Source organism: Acipenser ruthenus, chromosome 2 (assembly GCF_902713425.1).
Source record: "Acipenser ruthenus chromosome 2, fAciRut3.2 maternal haplotype, whole genome shotgun sequence".
NCBI lineage: Eukaryota > Metazoa > Chordata > Actinopteri > Acipenseriformes > Acipenseridae > Acipenser > Acipenser ruthenus.
The window spans coordinates 12241722-12258797 of record NC_081190.1 but is presented as its reverse complement, the minus strand read 5'-3'; the positions used below and the strand labels follow the sequence as shown (position 1 = coordinate 12258797).

Genomic DNA, 17076 nt, shown 5'->3' with positions numbered 1-17076 from the left:
GCTACTAAACAAGCAAAACAGATCCCACAGACTGATGTGAGCGTCTGTACAGACCTGCTCTCAGAAGCCGTGCTGTGAGGTGATGTGTTGCTAATGAAACACAAAGAGAATCCGAAGCAGCACTTACCCGGACCACTCCGTCAGAATGTCCTGTTAATATCACATTCTGGGTGTCCCATTCATTCATCTCGGATACACAGCAGCACAGGATCTGCTGGCTTCTTCCTGTGAAGGTGTTAACGCTCACAATGGGACTTCCATTGATGCTCCACACATGGATGTAGGTGCCAGCACAAGAGACAATATCACCCTGGAGAAAAACACAAGCCAAGCACCTCCATAAACACAATATCACCCTCGCGAACACACACCAAACACCTCCATAAACACAATATCACCCTCGCGAACACACACCAAACACCTCCATAAACACAACATCAACCTGGAGAACACAAACCAAACACCTCCATAAACACAACATCACCCTGGAGAACAACGCACACCAAACACCTCCATAAACACAATATCACCCTGGAGAACACAAACCAAACACCTCCATGAACACAATATCACCCTGAAGAACACAAACCAAAACACCTCCATAAACACAACATCACCCTGGAGAACAACACACACCAAACACCTCCATAAACACAACATCACCCTGGAGAACACAAACCAAACACCTCCATAAACACAACATCACCCTGGAGAACACACACCAAACACCTCCATAAACACACTATCACCCTGGAGAACAACACACACCAAACACCTCCATAAACACAACATCATCCTGGAGAACACAAACCAAACACCTCCATAAACACAACATCACCCTGGAGAACACACACCAAACACCTCCATAAACACAATATCACCCTGGAGAACAACACACACCAAACACCTCCATAAACACAATACCACCCTGGAGAACACAAACCAAACACCTCCATAAACACAACATCACCCTGGAGAACAACACACACCAAACACCTCCATGAACACAATATCACCCTGAAGAACACAAACCAAACACCTCCATAAACACAACATCACCCTGGAGAACAACACACACCAAACACCTCCATAAACACAATATCACCCTGGAGAACACAAACCAAACACCTCCATGAACACAATATCACCCTCGCGAACACACACTAAAGACCTCCATAAACACAATATCACCCTGGAGAACAACACACACCAAACACCTCCATAAACACACTATCACCCTGGAGAACACACACCAAACACCTCCATAAACACACTATCACCCTGGAGAACAACACACACCAAACACCTCCATAAACACAATACCACCCTGGAGAACACAAACCAAACACCTCCATAAACACACTATCACCCTGGAGAACAACACACACCAAACACCTCCATAAACACAACATCATCCTGGAGAACACAAACCAAACACCTCCATAAACACAACATCACCCTGGAGAACACACACCAAACACCTCCATAAACACAACATCACCCTGGAGAACACACACCAAACACCTCCATAAACACAATATCACCCTGGAGAACAACACACACCAAACACCTCCATAAACACAACATCACCCTGGAGAACACAAACCAAACACCTCCATAAACACAACATCACCCTGGAGAACACACACCAAACACCTCCATAAACACAATATCACCCTGGAGAACAACACACACCAAACACCTCCATAAACACAATACCACCCTGGAGAACACAAACCAAACACCTCCATGAACACAATATCACCCTCGCGAACACACACCAAACACCTCCATAAACACAACATCACCCTGGAGAACACAAACCAAACACCTCCATAAACACAACATCACCCTGGAGAACACAAACCAAACACCTCCATAAACACAATATCACCCTGGAGAACACACACCAAACACCTCCATAAACACAACATCACCCTGGAGAACACAATCCAAACACCTCCATAAACACACTATCAGCCTGGAGATCACACACCAAACACCTCCATAAACACAATATCACCCTGGAGAACACACACCAAAAACCTCCATAAACACAACATCACCCTGGAGAACAACACACACCAAACACCTCCATAAACACAATATCGCCCTGGAGAACAACACACACCAAACACCTCCATAAACACACCAAGCACCCTAGAGAACAACACACACCAAACACCTCCATAAACAGCTTTCAGTGTCGGGGCCCGAGGCACCAGGCTTTAACTCCTTATTTATTTAAATAATGCTTTTTCAAAGAATACAAAGTTTTACACATTTGGGAAATTATTTCAAACTCTTGTTAAAGAAGGCAATAACAGACGTAGAACAGTTGCTTGAATTTCAAACTGCTTTGTGAATATGGGCCACAAAGAAGCAGGTACTGGTGCAGGTTCCTTATTTTCCAAGATGTACCAACAGTGATAACACCAGTTTGTATTCAATGTGCAAAAGACATCTTCTACTTCTATGAAACATTTGGTTTCTTTGTAATTTTCATTCTGCTGTGCATACAACAGGCTTGCTTTTCATTATTTCAGAAGGAAACTATAAACACTGCATTGCCCTGGCTTATTGATTCTCTCGGTAGAGGGTAAACGATACAGCAGTCATCTCATTCCCCCACAGTCCAATAACTATAAACTCTGGCTGCATTCCATACATGAGAAGCCACTAGAGTGGAGCACATACCGTCAGCTCATTGATGCAGAGCGCTGAGACCGGCGCCCTGTGGCCTCGCAACTGGGTGACGAACAACAGCTTATTCAGGTCCCAGATGATACAGGTCCGGTCCCGAGATCCACTAACAATGATGTGATAGGCTGAGGAGGCTGTAAGACATGTCACAGCATCTGTGTGGCCCAACAGTGCCTGATGAAAAACATTACACCATTAACCCAGGGTACACTCACAGCATTAACACACTGAGACAGCATGAACCCAGGGTACATACTCACAGCATGAACCCAGGGTACACACTGAGACAGCATGAACCCAGGGTACACACTGAGACAGCATGAACCCAGGGTACACACTGAGACAGCATGAACCCAGGGTACACACTGAGACAGCATGAACCCAGGGTACACACTGAGACAGCATGAACCCAGGGTACACACTGAGACAGCATGAACCCAGGGTACACACTGAGACAGCATGAACCCAGGGTACACACTGAGACAGCATGAACCCAGGGTACACACTGAGACAGCATGAACCCAGGGTACACACTGAGACAGCATGAACCCAGGGTACACACTGAGACAGCATGAACCCAGGGTACACACTGAGACAGCATGAACCCAGGGTACACACTGAGACAGCATGAACCCAGGGTACATACTCACAGCATGAACCCAGGGTACACACTGAGACAGCATGAACCCAGGGTACACACTGAGACAGCATGAACCCAGGGTACACACTGAGACAGCATGAACCCAGGGTACACACTGAGACAGCGTGAACCCAGGGTACACACTGAGATACAGCATGAACCCAGGGTACACACTGAGATACAGCATTAACCCAGGGTACACACTGAGACAGCATTAACCCGGGTACACACTGAGACAGCATTAACCCGGGTACACACTGAGACAGCACTAATGCAGGGTACACACTGAGACAGCATGAACCCAGGGTACACACTGAGACAGCATGAACCCAGGGTACACACTGAGACAGCATGAACCCAGGGTACACACTGAGACAGCATGAACCCAGGGTACACACTGAGACAGCATGAACCCAGGGTACACACTGAGACAGCATGAACCCAGGGTACACACTGAGACAGCATGAACCCAGGGTACACACTGAGACAGCATGAACCCAGGGTACACACTGAGACAGCATGAACCCAGGGTACACACTGAGACAGCATGAACCCAGGGTACACACTGAGACAGCATGAACCCAGGGTACACACTGAGACAGCATGAACCCAGGGTACATACTCACAGCATGAACCCAGGTTACACACTGAGACAGCATGAACCCAGGGTACACACTGAGACAGCACTAACGCAGGGTACACACTGAGACAGCACGAACCCAGGGTACACACTGAGACAGCATGAACCCAGGGTACACACTGAGACAGCATGAACCCAGGGTACACACTGAGACAGCATGAACCCAGGGTACACACTGAGACAGCATGAACCCAGGGTACACACTGAGACAGCATGAACCCAGGGTACACACTGAGATACAGCATTAACCCAGGGTACACACTGAGACAGCATTAACCAGGGTACACACTGAGACAGCACTAATGCAGGGTACACACTGAGACAGCATGAACCCAGGGTACACACTGAGATACAGCATTAACCAGGGTACACACTGAGATACAGCATTAACCCAGGGTACACACTGAGACAGCAGTAACCCAGGGTACACACTGAGACAGCATGAACCCAGGGTACACACTGAGACAGCATGAACCCAGGGTACACACTGAGATACAGCATTAACCAGGGTACACACTGAGATACAGCATTAACCAGGGTACACACTGAGATACAGCATTAACCCAGGGTACACACTGAGATACAGCATTAACCCAGGGTACACACTGAGATACAGCATTAACCCAGGGTACACACTGAGATACAGCATTAACCCAGGGTACACACTGAGATACAGCATTAACCCAGGGTACACACTGAGACACAGCATTATGCTTCCAACTACCAAATAATTCTCTATAAATCAATGTAGGTTCTTACAGTCACAAAAACAAGATATTTCAGATCTGTTTCCAATTTGATGGAAAAATCTCACAAATACTCTGCACAATATCCAATTTCTTTTCAGCCCTGGGATGTACGATTCGCACCTGTAACATTCGTACCTGTTCAGCGGGTAGAATTACTGGAAACTCAGGGGTAAAGTACAGCCCACTGCAGGAACGCTGAAGTTGATCTTGCAAACTGAGATACAGAGACTGGACACTTGAGCATATACAGTGTGACACATTCAGACTAGAACGCTCAAGAACACTGGCAGAGGAGATTTTGCAGTAAATACAGATTTCCTCTTGTTCACACACCAGTGCTCACAGCTCCAATTTAATGAGAGAAGACAGTCAATGTTGAGCCAGTTCACCTGTTTCAGTGTGAGTGTTTTTGCCCTCTCTTTTGAAGTTCCCATCTCCCACACACAGATTGCAGTGCTTGTCCCTCCAGTAATGACCAGCTTTGGGTTCGGACAAATAGCGCAGAGGATCTGACCCCATTCAGACAGGCACTCGTACACAGTAACAGCCTGCAAGAGGAAATAGATTCATTAGAACTTCATCAGGCACTTGCACTGTATTGACTACATTACTTTGTCATTCATATGCACTGCCAGTGATTTATCTGAATTGTAAATCGGCCTGCATAAAGGGAGATGAATGTATCAAGAAAGATCAAATTCCTGATAATTCTGTGCACTACAGTCAGCATTCACATATCCAACCTTGAGACGGTTAAACGAGTGTGACGGATATCTGATTATTTCATCTGATTTGACGTGTATGTAGCTGAGCACGTTGTAATCTGCCCCTCCCACCCAAACAACCCCCTACCCTGCACACACACACACATTTCGTACAAAAAAAATATGACTTGGGTTTGAGGAACTGAACAAGAAGTTGATTCTTGCATTGAAATTTGTTTGCACACGACTTGGGAATAACACAGCAGTAAAAGACAAAAACTTGTCAGTTCTTTCAGGGAACACAAAAAAGATGGAATGTCAAAAATACATAGCTGAAAGAACTGTTTTAAAATAAGCATGCTTCCATTTAGATGTACTGTAGTTGGTTTTGTTGGTACAGTGCTATATTTTCAACAGAAGTATTTTAATTCAGAACGATACGATTCTGAAAATATCACTTGCCAAAAGAGACAACACGTGGACTGCAATACAGTACATACTTTTAAATCCGGTATGTATTGTAGCGGTATGTAACGTTCCCCGTTAACGACCCAACAGCAAAATTAAATCAAAATGTTACCCATGCACACAACTGCGTACAACATGAAAGGTAATGCAATTTAGCAAAAGATAAAAAACAAAAAAAACGAAAACCACCAGGTTTCCAGAATTAAAACCGTATCCAAAGTCAGTATTCAAAATTGCAGAATACAGTGCTCGATAAGGCCCTAATGTCACAGTTCACTTGCAAAGGAAAATGCACAAAAACAACTAAATCTTTGCTTTGTTTTTGGAGGAAGCGCTGTGTAACTGCAGTGCACAATAAAGACAGACTGATTTTCCATGCCATAAAAAAAGAAGAATAACGCGGGCTGCGACTGTTAAACAAGTCAATTGTAACACTGAAGGGCTTCGTATCAGAAAACTAGTGACAGAGTAGGAAATCACGTGTGACAGGTAAGTGCATTAATTTGTATATATATATATATATATATATATATATATATATATATATATAATTGGGGATTTTATTCTTAATACAAGGATGGTAAAACATGACTGACGTGTATCTGGGTAATGGATATCCGAGTGCTGACTGTATTAACTGCTATTCCACCTGTGTGGCAGGGGTGTCCAGCAGAGGGCAGTATATACAACTCTTGCAGCTCAGCATCACAGGAGAAATGCTTCCTGGATATAGAATTAGATAAAAGCATGCCTACACAGGAGATTTGAAATGCTGTATATTAAAGAACAGCAGATAAATATTTCATGTGAAACAGTTTTATTTAATGCACACCATCCTACAAATATCGTCACACTAAATTGCAGCAACTATTGTTAGCAAATCAGTAAGGAGACAGCAACACAAGCTCAATGCATCACCATCGTTCTCTTGTCTCAAAACAGCTCTTACTTATTTTCTGGCAATAAAGGAAAGTATTTTATTAAAGGGAACGTTATTAAACGAGTATATAAGCCACTCAACACAGAAGCACAACAAAGGGAGCTGAGTGACAATCTGCTTGCTAAGAATCCAATGTCTACAGGCCCTCTTCAGAGGCTTAGGAATTCTACACATGCCCACACAGCCCACAGCAAACCCAGCTTTAAAAAGCAGTGGAGCAGCTATTCCAAGCCAGTTTAACAGGCAACAGAACGGCGCTGGACTGACTCCTCCCAACCTTGTCAGACTCGTAATGTGCCAGCCTGCAGCTGAGGTCAGCGTAGCCCCAGGCGAAGGTCTTGTTCCAGGCTGGGGGAGTGAGAAGCTTGTTCTGTTCCACGGCCAGGATGCCTTTGTCTGTGCACACGATCTGTCCCACTGGCTCCTTGAGTTCTAGGAACAAGAACAAGAGACCCGAAAACGCTTCAGAAAGAGACGGGACACACACTTCCAAACCTGACCAGTGGTGGCTTTCAATCTTTAGAGTGAATGCTTTATCTGAGGCAGTGTGCCAGTTTACATGTTAAATTAAACTAAATGTATGCTGAAGTACTTTATTATGGAACTGGCTAAGAACACGCTACAGATACCAACTTTCATTTTGGGAAAACCTCTTGGACACTTCAAGATATAATAGTAATAATAATAATAATAATAATAATAATAACTCATTCTTTGTTGAAAGCTTTGGATAACATCATCTGAACACAAACAGTGGCTTGAAAAATATACATAATATATCTTCAGGGGTGCCTCACCTTTCACAGGGGCCAGTGAAGGCCTCAGGTTGTCTAAGTGATGGAAGAAGATCTTGTCCCCAGCAGAGCCCCCAGAGGCTGGCATCCCTGGGACATCTCCATTGGACCTGCTCCGAACTCGCTTGGGTGGGTGAGGCTTCTTAAACAACTGGAACCAAATGAAACAAGCTTTAATCTCTCCCTCTAGAAAACTACAAGACAAACAGATATCAGCACATACCAGCACATACCAGCAGGCTGACATGCTCTCCACAGATGCAATCGAGCCAGGCACTGTCCTGTATCAATAGCACCGGAGCCAGGCACTAACCTGTATTGAGAGCACCGGAGCCAGGCACTAACCTGTATTGAGAGCACTGGAGCCAGGCACTGCCCTGTATCAACAGCACTGGATAGGGACAAATTTCAGTGTTGAAATTAAGAATTGGTGCAAGCAGCTCTCAAAAAGGCTACCTGTTTGGGTATCTGCCCAAAGTTGTTAATAAATCCTATGGTAGCCGTCTCCTTGAGCGGATCATTGATGTTGTAGATGTCCACCTGGCCCTCGTAGAAGAGGTGATGAAAGACATTCACAGACTCCACTGCCGGAGGGCCCTGCTGTTTGTAACCGAAGATCAGGTCTATCCATTCATGCAGGTGTGCGCTGACATAGTCACACTCCAGTGCCTGGAATTGGAAAGCACACATTACACATCTGCACACAAACTCCATACAGTGTCCATCACATGTGAGTTACATCTTCACATGACACTATTTCTATAGGAAAAAGCACTTTAAAAGGTACAGTACTAACATGTGACAGGTGCTGCCTACAATCCCACTCCTAAACCATAGCTGCAGAGCCTTCATCCTTTCTGATGTTTCCCCCATACTGCTGGAGGCAAATACACTGCCACACTTCGGAACCACTTACCATACTTGTTCAGGGAGCTTCAAAATCAGTCAATTAAAGATAATAAAATTGATAATGTATTTGTATTTGAAAAACCGTCTTAACCCAAACAGCGGCCCAGGAATTGTGCTGGGAGCAGCCCTTCATTACCTCTCGATGAACGCGGATGAACTCTCTTGGGTCCCCTTTAGCCCATGGGGGCAGAATCACATCCCCCAGCTTGGTGCCATTCTGTTTAGCACCTATTACAATTAAACACAGATATAGAGAACCTCAGTCACCACAGAGTCCAATTCCTACTTTTGAACAGTGTTTTTTTTAGTACCTTGTTGATGTTGCTACCTCTTTTACAAGAAAGAGCTGTTCATAACCCTCGTAGAGCTTTGCTCTCACCTAGGTCAAAGTTGTTGGAGTTCAGGAGAAACTCGGGAAGATAGAAGAATTCAGGGAGGAGTTCCTTGACGTCGGCCATGTTGTGTTTTGCTGCAGAATACCAGGCCTCTCGCACACTGTGAAACATTCTGTCAGCAAGGTCAAAGTGCCCACCCTGCAATAACAAGGCTGTTGAGTTTGGGTTCTTTTTGTATTTATGTGTTATTTTCAAACTAGAAATGGATATTTTTGTTTGATGTCATTTCACTATACATAGTGTAGTAAAAATCACTTGTTTTTCACAATATTTGGACTTGATTCTTTATAGGTAGTCAACAGCAAGGTTACCTAACCAATTACTCAAGGGTACCTGCCCCTCTTGAAAAGCCTGCCCCTCTTGAACCTGCCCCTCTTGAGCAGCCTGCCCCTCTTGTACAGCCTGCCCCTCTTGTACAGCCTGCCCCCCTTGAACCTGCCCCTCTTGAGCAGCCTGCCCCTCTTGTACAGCCTGCCCCTCTTGAACCTGCCCCTCTTGAACAGCCTGACCCTCTTGAACCTGCCCCTCTTGAACAGCCTGACCCTCTTGAACCTGCCCTTCTTGAACAGCCTGCCCCTCTTGAGCAGCCTGCCCCTCTTGAGCAGTGGTATATTTAGAATACTATGACCCCAGCACACATCGAACACAAGACACCGTGTCACACCAAAACATATCCTAAAACCTGCAAGAACGGTGAGCATTATGCTCCAAAAACTCCTCTAAGAAATTAATTGATACTGGGGTTTAATTCAATGTTGACCAAGTTGTGATGAGAAGTTAAGAAACTAAACTTCTTTAAAAAAAAAAAAAAAAAAAAAACCCACCATTGTCTGGTAAACATTCTAGATCCACAGCATGTATTAAAGCAGAGCTGCAGGCATGTGAAGCACAAGAAACTTCACATCCTCCCTCCTGCACACCAGTCATGGGAAATGGGCATTTTATAGACGACAGGAAGGCAATTAGAAAAGCTTCCTTATTCAAACAGAAAGAACTCCACTCTCTGTACCTGCTTTTATAACCACATTAATCAAGTGTATTTTAGCACTGAGCAGTACAGTAGAATACCTTCATTAACTATACAAGTAAAAACAAAAGCACACGACTTCAATGTAATGATCATTAAGAAATAAACACTCATATCTACCAACACTCACGTTTCATCCCAAACACAGATTAGCAATGACATTAAAAACAGATCCAACAATTCCAGACAATGACCTGCAGTCTTAAGAAGATCTGGGTGAAAGGCTCCATTCTAAGCAGATAGGAAGCCACAATCATGGCAGAGGAGTAGTGTGTCCCATAATGATAGGCTGGAGTTTCACCTGGGAATTACATGAGTAAAGTACATCAATAAAGCAGCCTCAACGACTACTTAAAAGCATGGAAACACAATGCATCACATTAAAAGACTGCATTCTTCTGACTTTAATGTATTGTTTGTGTTCTCTACAAATCAAATTAGATCCTGTGATATTACATTTTATTACAACAAAATATAGCAGGCTTTAGGAATATTATTCATATTCACAGTGCCATTCCAAATGTGCATTTTTGAGTTAGTTAGACTAATTAAATGAATGCCTTGTTTTTCATTATAAAGAATATGTCTTACAATGTAATCTGCTGCCAGAACCACTGGAATGCTCGGAATCCCTTTATCTGTGAGCTTTATTGGACATTCATTTGAATGAACACTTCAACATCATTGCAATGTAGGAAAGGGTTATGAAATACAATCAGTACCAGTAGGGTCCTCCCAGTCCTTGAATCTCTTCTTATACTGGGCCAGCCTGTCATCAGTCTGTGCTCCCATTGGCTTAGCCAGGTTTCGGAAAGTATTGGGATTGGTGAGATCAAGTTCCTAGAAGATGTTTTGAAAAGAGTTCTTTACACAGTGCTGCAAAATACAGCAGGATTAAAAACAGTGCCTAAAGCTAGCGTGCATAAACTTCACTCTTCATCTTCAGCAGGGGCATTTTCTAAAGCTCAGCTAGGCCTAAAGATCACATTCCACTACAATCAAGGTTCAGAATTCAATAGAAAGAAGGGTGAAACTAGAGTCAGCATTAATATACAATCAGAATTCAGAAGAAAGAAGGGTGAAACTGGAGTCAACATTAATATACAATCAGAATTCAGTAGAAAGAAGGGTGAAACTGGAGTCAACATTAATATACAATTCACCTTCTGTGTTTTCAACAACCCATCCCTCAGAACTACACATTGCTTAAACTCAGATGGCCCCTTAAATGTCTCGTCCTTAATCTCCCAATGAATAATGCAGCCGTTTCTTTTATTACCTCTGAATCATAGTCGGCAAGGATCCATGGGAAGACTGGGTACTGCATGAGGTCATTGTAGGACCTGCCAGCCAATGTATTCAGATGCATCAGGTACTGGAAATTGCTGATCTCTCCTCTCTGTAGGAGACAAAGGAAAAGGTCACTCCTAGTGCTGGTGATATGAATTCATCCAGTCTGTCCCTGCATCATTTGTGATATAAAAAAAAAATACATAAAATCTCAAGAGCCTGAAGTAAAACCATGAACTTACCTCCCATCTCTGTGTCACAGACCTCTCTCCAACCAATGTACTCAGCAGACCAGAGCTAAGGATAACAAAGTATATACTTTGAAATGATTCACATTTTACTTGACAGGAATATGCACTTTATGAATGCTTCATGATCCAGAAAACTGCATTCGAGTAAGCTCTGCCAGCTATTTCCCTACTGGCAATAAGAGTTGCTTCAGCATCAGGGTTCAGGTAACTATCTATTAAACAGGGATCATCACTGCAATAAGAGTCGCTTCAGTGTCAGGGTTCAGGTAACTATCTTTTAAACAGGGATCATCACTGCAATAAGAGTCGCTTCAGTGTCAGGGTTCAGGTAACTATCTATTAAACAGGGATCATCACTGCAATAAGAGTCGCTTCAGTGTCAGGGTTCAGGTAACTGTCTATTAAACAGGGATCATCACTGCAATAAGAGTCGCTTCAGTGTCAGGGTTCAGGTAACTATCTATTAAACAGGGATTATCACTGCAATAAGAGTCGCTTCAGTGTCAGGGTTCAGGTAACTATCTATTAAACAGGGATCATCACTGCAATAAGAGTCGCTTCAGTGTCAGGGTTCAGGGATCATCACTGCAATAAGAGTCGCTTCAGTGTCAGGGTTCAGGTAACTATCTATTAAACAGGGATCATCACTGCAATAAGAGTCGCTTCAGTGTCAGGGTTCAGGGATCATCACTGCAATAAGAGTCGCTTCAGTGTCAGGGTTCAGGTAAATGTCTATTAAACAGGGATCATCACGGCAATAAGAGTCTGTAAGAAACGGAAGTGATTACATAAAGGCTTCCCAGTGTTACTTTTTCATACTAGGAATACGTACCCTTGCTCCACACTGGTGTTCGGGCGCTGACCAGAAACCGACTCTGAACTGTCAGCCAGTGAAGGTACAACAGCCAGAAACCTGGAAGAAAAGAAGCAAAACAGGAATTATTTAAAGAGCTGGGTGAAAAAAAAGAAAAAAAGTCATATCAGAAACATAACATGAACAGTTACCTCTGGTACACTTTATTTCTAATCCCTTTCTGGAATGCCAAGAGGTAATTTCGACCATCACCTGAAAATACTTCGACTGCAATGGGCTGAAAAAAAAGAAAAGAAATGAATCTCAGTATAAACAGTATAGTAATATGATGGACAATGCAACACAAAGCCAAACTAACAGTTCAACTATATACAGCATGACATCTGCTCTTCCTCTAAATGCAACACAATAGATATACTGGTATGAGGGGAGCATGATCATCAACACAGATTGCAGAAGCGGGAGCTAGAAACGTAATACAAGGAGTTCCCTTCCACTGCATCACTCATCTTACCTGCAGGAGGTACCTTCGCTGGTGCACTCATCTTACCTGCAGGAGGTACCTTCGCTGGTGCACTCATCTTACCTGCAGGAGGTACCTTCACTTGTGCACTCATCTTACCTGCAGGAGGTACCTTCGCTTGTGCACTTCTTTGATGTCTTCATAAGCAAAACTACTGCAGGTTCTCTTGAGCTGGCTTTGACCTTGCCTGGCCCCTCTGGGAATAATAGCTTCATGCATGCTTATAAAAACAAGGACAAAAGCACACAGCACAGTGGTTATTCTAGTTACTATGACGCAACGAGATCTAGGGCAACTTTGTAACTGATGCCTTATTGACAACATTTTAAATACTGAGCAAGATAATGCAATGTATAAAAAATAGAGAGAAACTCTGTATTGCATTAAATGTAAAATAGCTAGATTCAATAGGAAGGTTTTTGTTCAACAGGAAATAATTTTATGGTTATAATATATGCAGCCTTTATTTTCAGTCCTTTTCTACAAACACTGCCCATACGCAGAAGTGTATTGATCTTGTATATTGTGCATGTTTCTTCAATAAAAGACATCAACTTCAACATTTCCTCCGTTTCACCGGTGGAGCAGTACAGCTGACAGAAGGATTGTTTGACACTAATCTGTTTGAAGCCATTTCAGTATGAAGCCGTGAAAGTGAAAATGCACTTACTCTGGGGGCAGCGTCTCAATATCCCTGATCTCTCTGGTGACTGTCATTGTGAAGCCATCAATCACATAGAAATGCTCTTTTCCAAATAACAGAAGGCCCTCGCTGGTGTCAAGCCCTTGAACTCGCGCACATCTGTACATATGCTGAATCTAAATGCACAAAGATTTGCTTTTTAAAAAATATACATATATTACAATTACATTAAGCCGTGGTTTTCAGTTCTCTCCTAACGTCTTTGTTCTCTAATTTTAATGCATGGTTCTTCCTGTCTGCCGGGCATATTTCAAATTGCTCTGTAAAACACACGCACGCACGCACGCACGCACGCACGCACGCACGCACACACACACACAGGCCGTTTCACTGGGATGTGAACTCATGACATTTTATTCCACAAGGTCAACACACAAGTGTATAAAGTGATACAGTATTGACTCCCAAGAAAATGTTCTCTCACTGTCTATTTCTGGGATACAAAAAGCCTGTATTTCAGACATGTTTTGTTGGGTGTTATGTACATTTCATTGCACAGGATAAGAAAGCACACTGACTTGGCATTGCCTATATAAACAAACAAAAAAAGGGGTTTGGTTCCATTGGGGAAAATAGAGAGAATGAATGACAGTGAGAAGGATCTGATCTAGAGAGCATGAATGGCAGTGAGAAGGATCTGATCCAGAGAGCATGAATGACAGTGAGAAGGATCTGATCCAGAGAGCATGAATGACAGTGAGAAGGATCTGTTACAGAGAGCATGAATGACAGTGAGAAGGATCTGATACAGAGAGCATGAATGACAGTGAGAAGGATCTGTTACAGAGAGCATGAATGACAGTGAGAAGGATCTGATACAGAGAGCATGAATGACAGTGAGAAGGATCTGATCCAGAGAGCATGAATGACAGTGAGAAGGATCTGATACAGAGAGCATGAATGACAGTGAGAAGGATCTGATCCAGAGAGCATGAATGACAGTGAGAAGGATCTGATCCAGAGAGCATGAATGACAGTGAGAAGGATCTGATCCAGAGAGCATGAATGGCAGTGAGAAGGATCTGATACAGAGAGCATGCATGACAGTGAGAAGGATCTGTTACAGAGAGCATGAATGACAGTGAGAAGGATCCGATACAGAGAGAGCATGAATGACAGTGAGAAGGATCTGATGCTGCTTCAGATACATGCTGTGGAATTCTAGACTTCAAAACAGGTTCTGTTCCTTGCACCACACCAACATGTTTGAGTCCCTGGTGCTGTGCATTACCTTCTCCCCCTCCTCCAGCAGCCGCAGCAGGGTGCTGTTGTTGGTCTTCTCCTCCTCGTCCATCGCACCAGCCTCCAGGAGCTGATCCTGCATCTGGTCCTGGCTGTCCTCGTCCGGCCCCTCGGCCGTGGAGCGGGAACGCCTCAGAGGGGGCTTCACAAGCCCTGAGACAGAGGGAAAGCACATCAAACACAGAAACACAATCCACAAGCCCTGAGACAAAGGGAAAGCACATCACAAACACAGAACCACAATCCACAAGCCCTGAGACAAAGGGAAAGCACACCACAAACACAGAACCACAATCCACCAGCCCTGAGACAAAGGGAAAGCACACCACAAACACAGAACCACAATCCACCAGCCCTGAGACAAAGGGAAAGCACACCACAAACACAGAACCACAATCCACAAGCCCTGAGACAGAGAGACAACACATCACAAACACATAACCACAAACCCCAAGCCCTGAGACAGAGGGAAAGCACACCACAAACACAGAACAACAATCCACAAGCCCTGAGACAGAGAGACAACACATCACAGACACATAACCACAATCCGCAAGCCCTGAGACAGAGGGACAACACATCACAGACACAGAACCACAATCCACAAGCCCTGAGACAGAGAGGCAGCACATCACAAACACAGAACCACAAACCACAAGCCCTGAGACAGAGGGAAAGCACATCAAACACAAAAACTACAGCAGTCTATCTTCAGTGATCTTTTTTCAAGGAGATGCTTTTATGGTCTCACTGCTTTCCATTGTTCTGAAGATGATAAAGACTCCTGCAGGTTAGGAACCCACCTGCTCTTTGACTAGACAAGCTGTTCTGAAGACAAAGACTCCTGCAGGTTAGGAACCTGCCTGCTCTTTGACTAGACAAGCTGTTCTGAAGATAATAAAGACTCCTGCAGGTTACGAACCTGCCTGCTCTTTGACTAGACAAGCTGTTCTGAAGATGATAAAGACTCCTGCAGGTTAGGAACTCGCCTGCTTTTTGACTAGACAAGCTGTACTGTCAGCAGTTACCTTTGACCTTGGCGATGGTATCCTCCCCATGCTCGTGCTCATGCTGAGTGGTCTCCCTCACTGCAGTCTGCTCCATGGAGTGCTGATACATGCCAGGGTTTCCAGACAGCAGCCGCATGAAGTACTCTTTACTGTCATAACTTACCGCTCTTCGGTAGCGGGTCGGTTTCTGGAGATACATGATGAGAAGATGACATGTTTTTGCTCTGCCACTGAAACAAAGTAGCAAGAACCTGGTCCAGACTTGCCCTGCACAGTGCATTATTAGCATATTAAAACACCAATACATTAAAAAAACAAATGTATATGTATCATGATACTGTACTGAGGAAGTAGGTCAGTAACCTACATCCTGCCATGGCTGTACATTGAAAATTAGAGCTTTTAGTGTGATGAGAAAGTGTGTCAACAGTGTGGCATGTTTAATCATGAAGTGCTTCCCCAGATATATGTGTAAATTTAAGAGTGACATGCAGGTGGGCGATGTACAGACAGACGACCCAGATTTACTCACAACCTGAAATTCTCAGAAACTTATGTTAAATAATGTTGCTACCAAGTTTCATGAAAGTTGGATAAGTGGTTCTCCAGAAAGATGGAAAATGTGTGGCATGTGACATGCGTTCAATGCCTGTACGGACGTAGGTCCGCCTCCACTGTATCCCCTTCACAAGGGATTTTGTAAGAATTGATCAAAGTTGCTCTCTTCTGTATGACCAGTACTCCCGGTTCTACTGAGGAAAGCAATGGGCACAATCCTGATTGGTTTCTATTGGTTAGATCTACTTCTAGTCACAGATAAGCAGAATTAGCAGGGGCCTTGATTTCTTTTCGTTGTTTGCACTTATTGTTTTCTACCCCTTTCTCTGCACACTTGAGGGATAAATATGAGCACATGCTTCTTTTCTTCAGAAGAGCTGCTTTCATTTGTTAATTAAGCCTATAATGTTTGACAACATACTGTACAGCTTTTATAGCTACAGCCAAACAGTGCAAGCTATCTACACACAGGCATTTCCAAATTGCAACAAACAGCCGATAATACTTCTGAGAGGCACACAATCCATACAGGTCATTAGTAAGCAATTATGCTGATAATATATATTTGCATTAGAACTCTTTCTTATAACAGTCATTTTGCTGCTTCATTGAACATCTCCCACAGGGCAGTTTATTTGACTTGGCTAATGAAATCTTGTTTATTGCTCCATGCCCATTACACATCTCCACCCTCTACCCTCAGGTATCCATGCCAA

At 43.7% G+C, this 17076-nt stretch overlaps 1 protein-coding gene across 4 annotated transcripts in view; it reads right to left on the bottom strand.

The window, feature by feature from the left end:
* Positions 1 to 17076, bottom strand: part of LOC117403781 (WD repeat and FYVE domain-containing protein 3) — a 104273-nt gene that overhangs the window by 9493 nt on the left and 77704 nt on the right. For all 4 annotated transcript variants that reach the window (XM_058989513.1, XM_058989503.1, XM_058989508.1 and 1 more), the window contains 18 exons: positions 15821 to 15989; positions 14782 to 14945; positions 13518 to 13666; positions 12947 to 13067; positions 12516 to 12601; positions 12343 to 12423; positions 11502 to 11556; positions 11249 to 11368; positions 10692 to 10809; positions 10164 to 10270; positions 8927 to 9080; positions 8684 to 8775; positions 8095 to 8307; positions 7642 to 7789; positions 7122 to 7276; positions 5122 to 5280; positions 2698 to 2877; positions 128 to 310 (listed from right to left, as the gene is read on the bottom strand). In XM_058989513.1, coding sequence (XP_058845496.1) covers positions 128 to 310; positions 2698 to 2877; positions 5122 to 5280; positions 7122 to 7276; positions 7642 to 7789; positions 8095 to 8307; positions 8684 to 8775; positions 8927 to 9080; positions 10164 to 10270; positions 10692 to 10809; positions 11249 to 11368; positions 11502 to 11556; positions 12343 to 12423; positions 12516 to 12601; positions 12947 to 13067; positions 13518 to 13666; positions 14782 to 14945; positions 15821 to 15989 — 2454 coding nt within the window. The remainder of the gene's footprint in view (positions 1 to 127; positions 311 to 2697; positions 2878 to 5121; positions 5281 to 7121; positions 7277 to 7641; positions 7790 to 8094; positions 8308 to 8683; positions 8776 to 8926; positions 9081 to 10163; positions 10271 to 10691; positions 10810 to 11248; positions 11369 to 11501; positions 11557 to 12342; positions 12424 to 12515; positions 12602 to 12946; positions 13068 to 13517; positions 13667 to 14781; positions 14946 to 15820; positions 15990 to 17076) is intronic.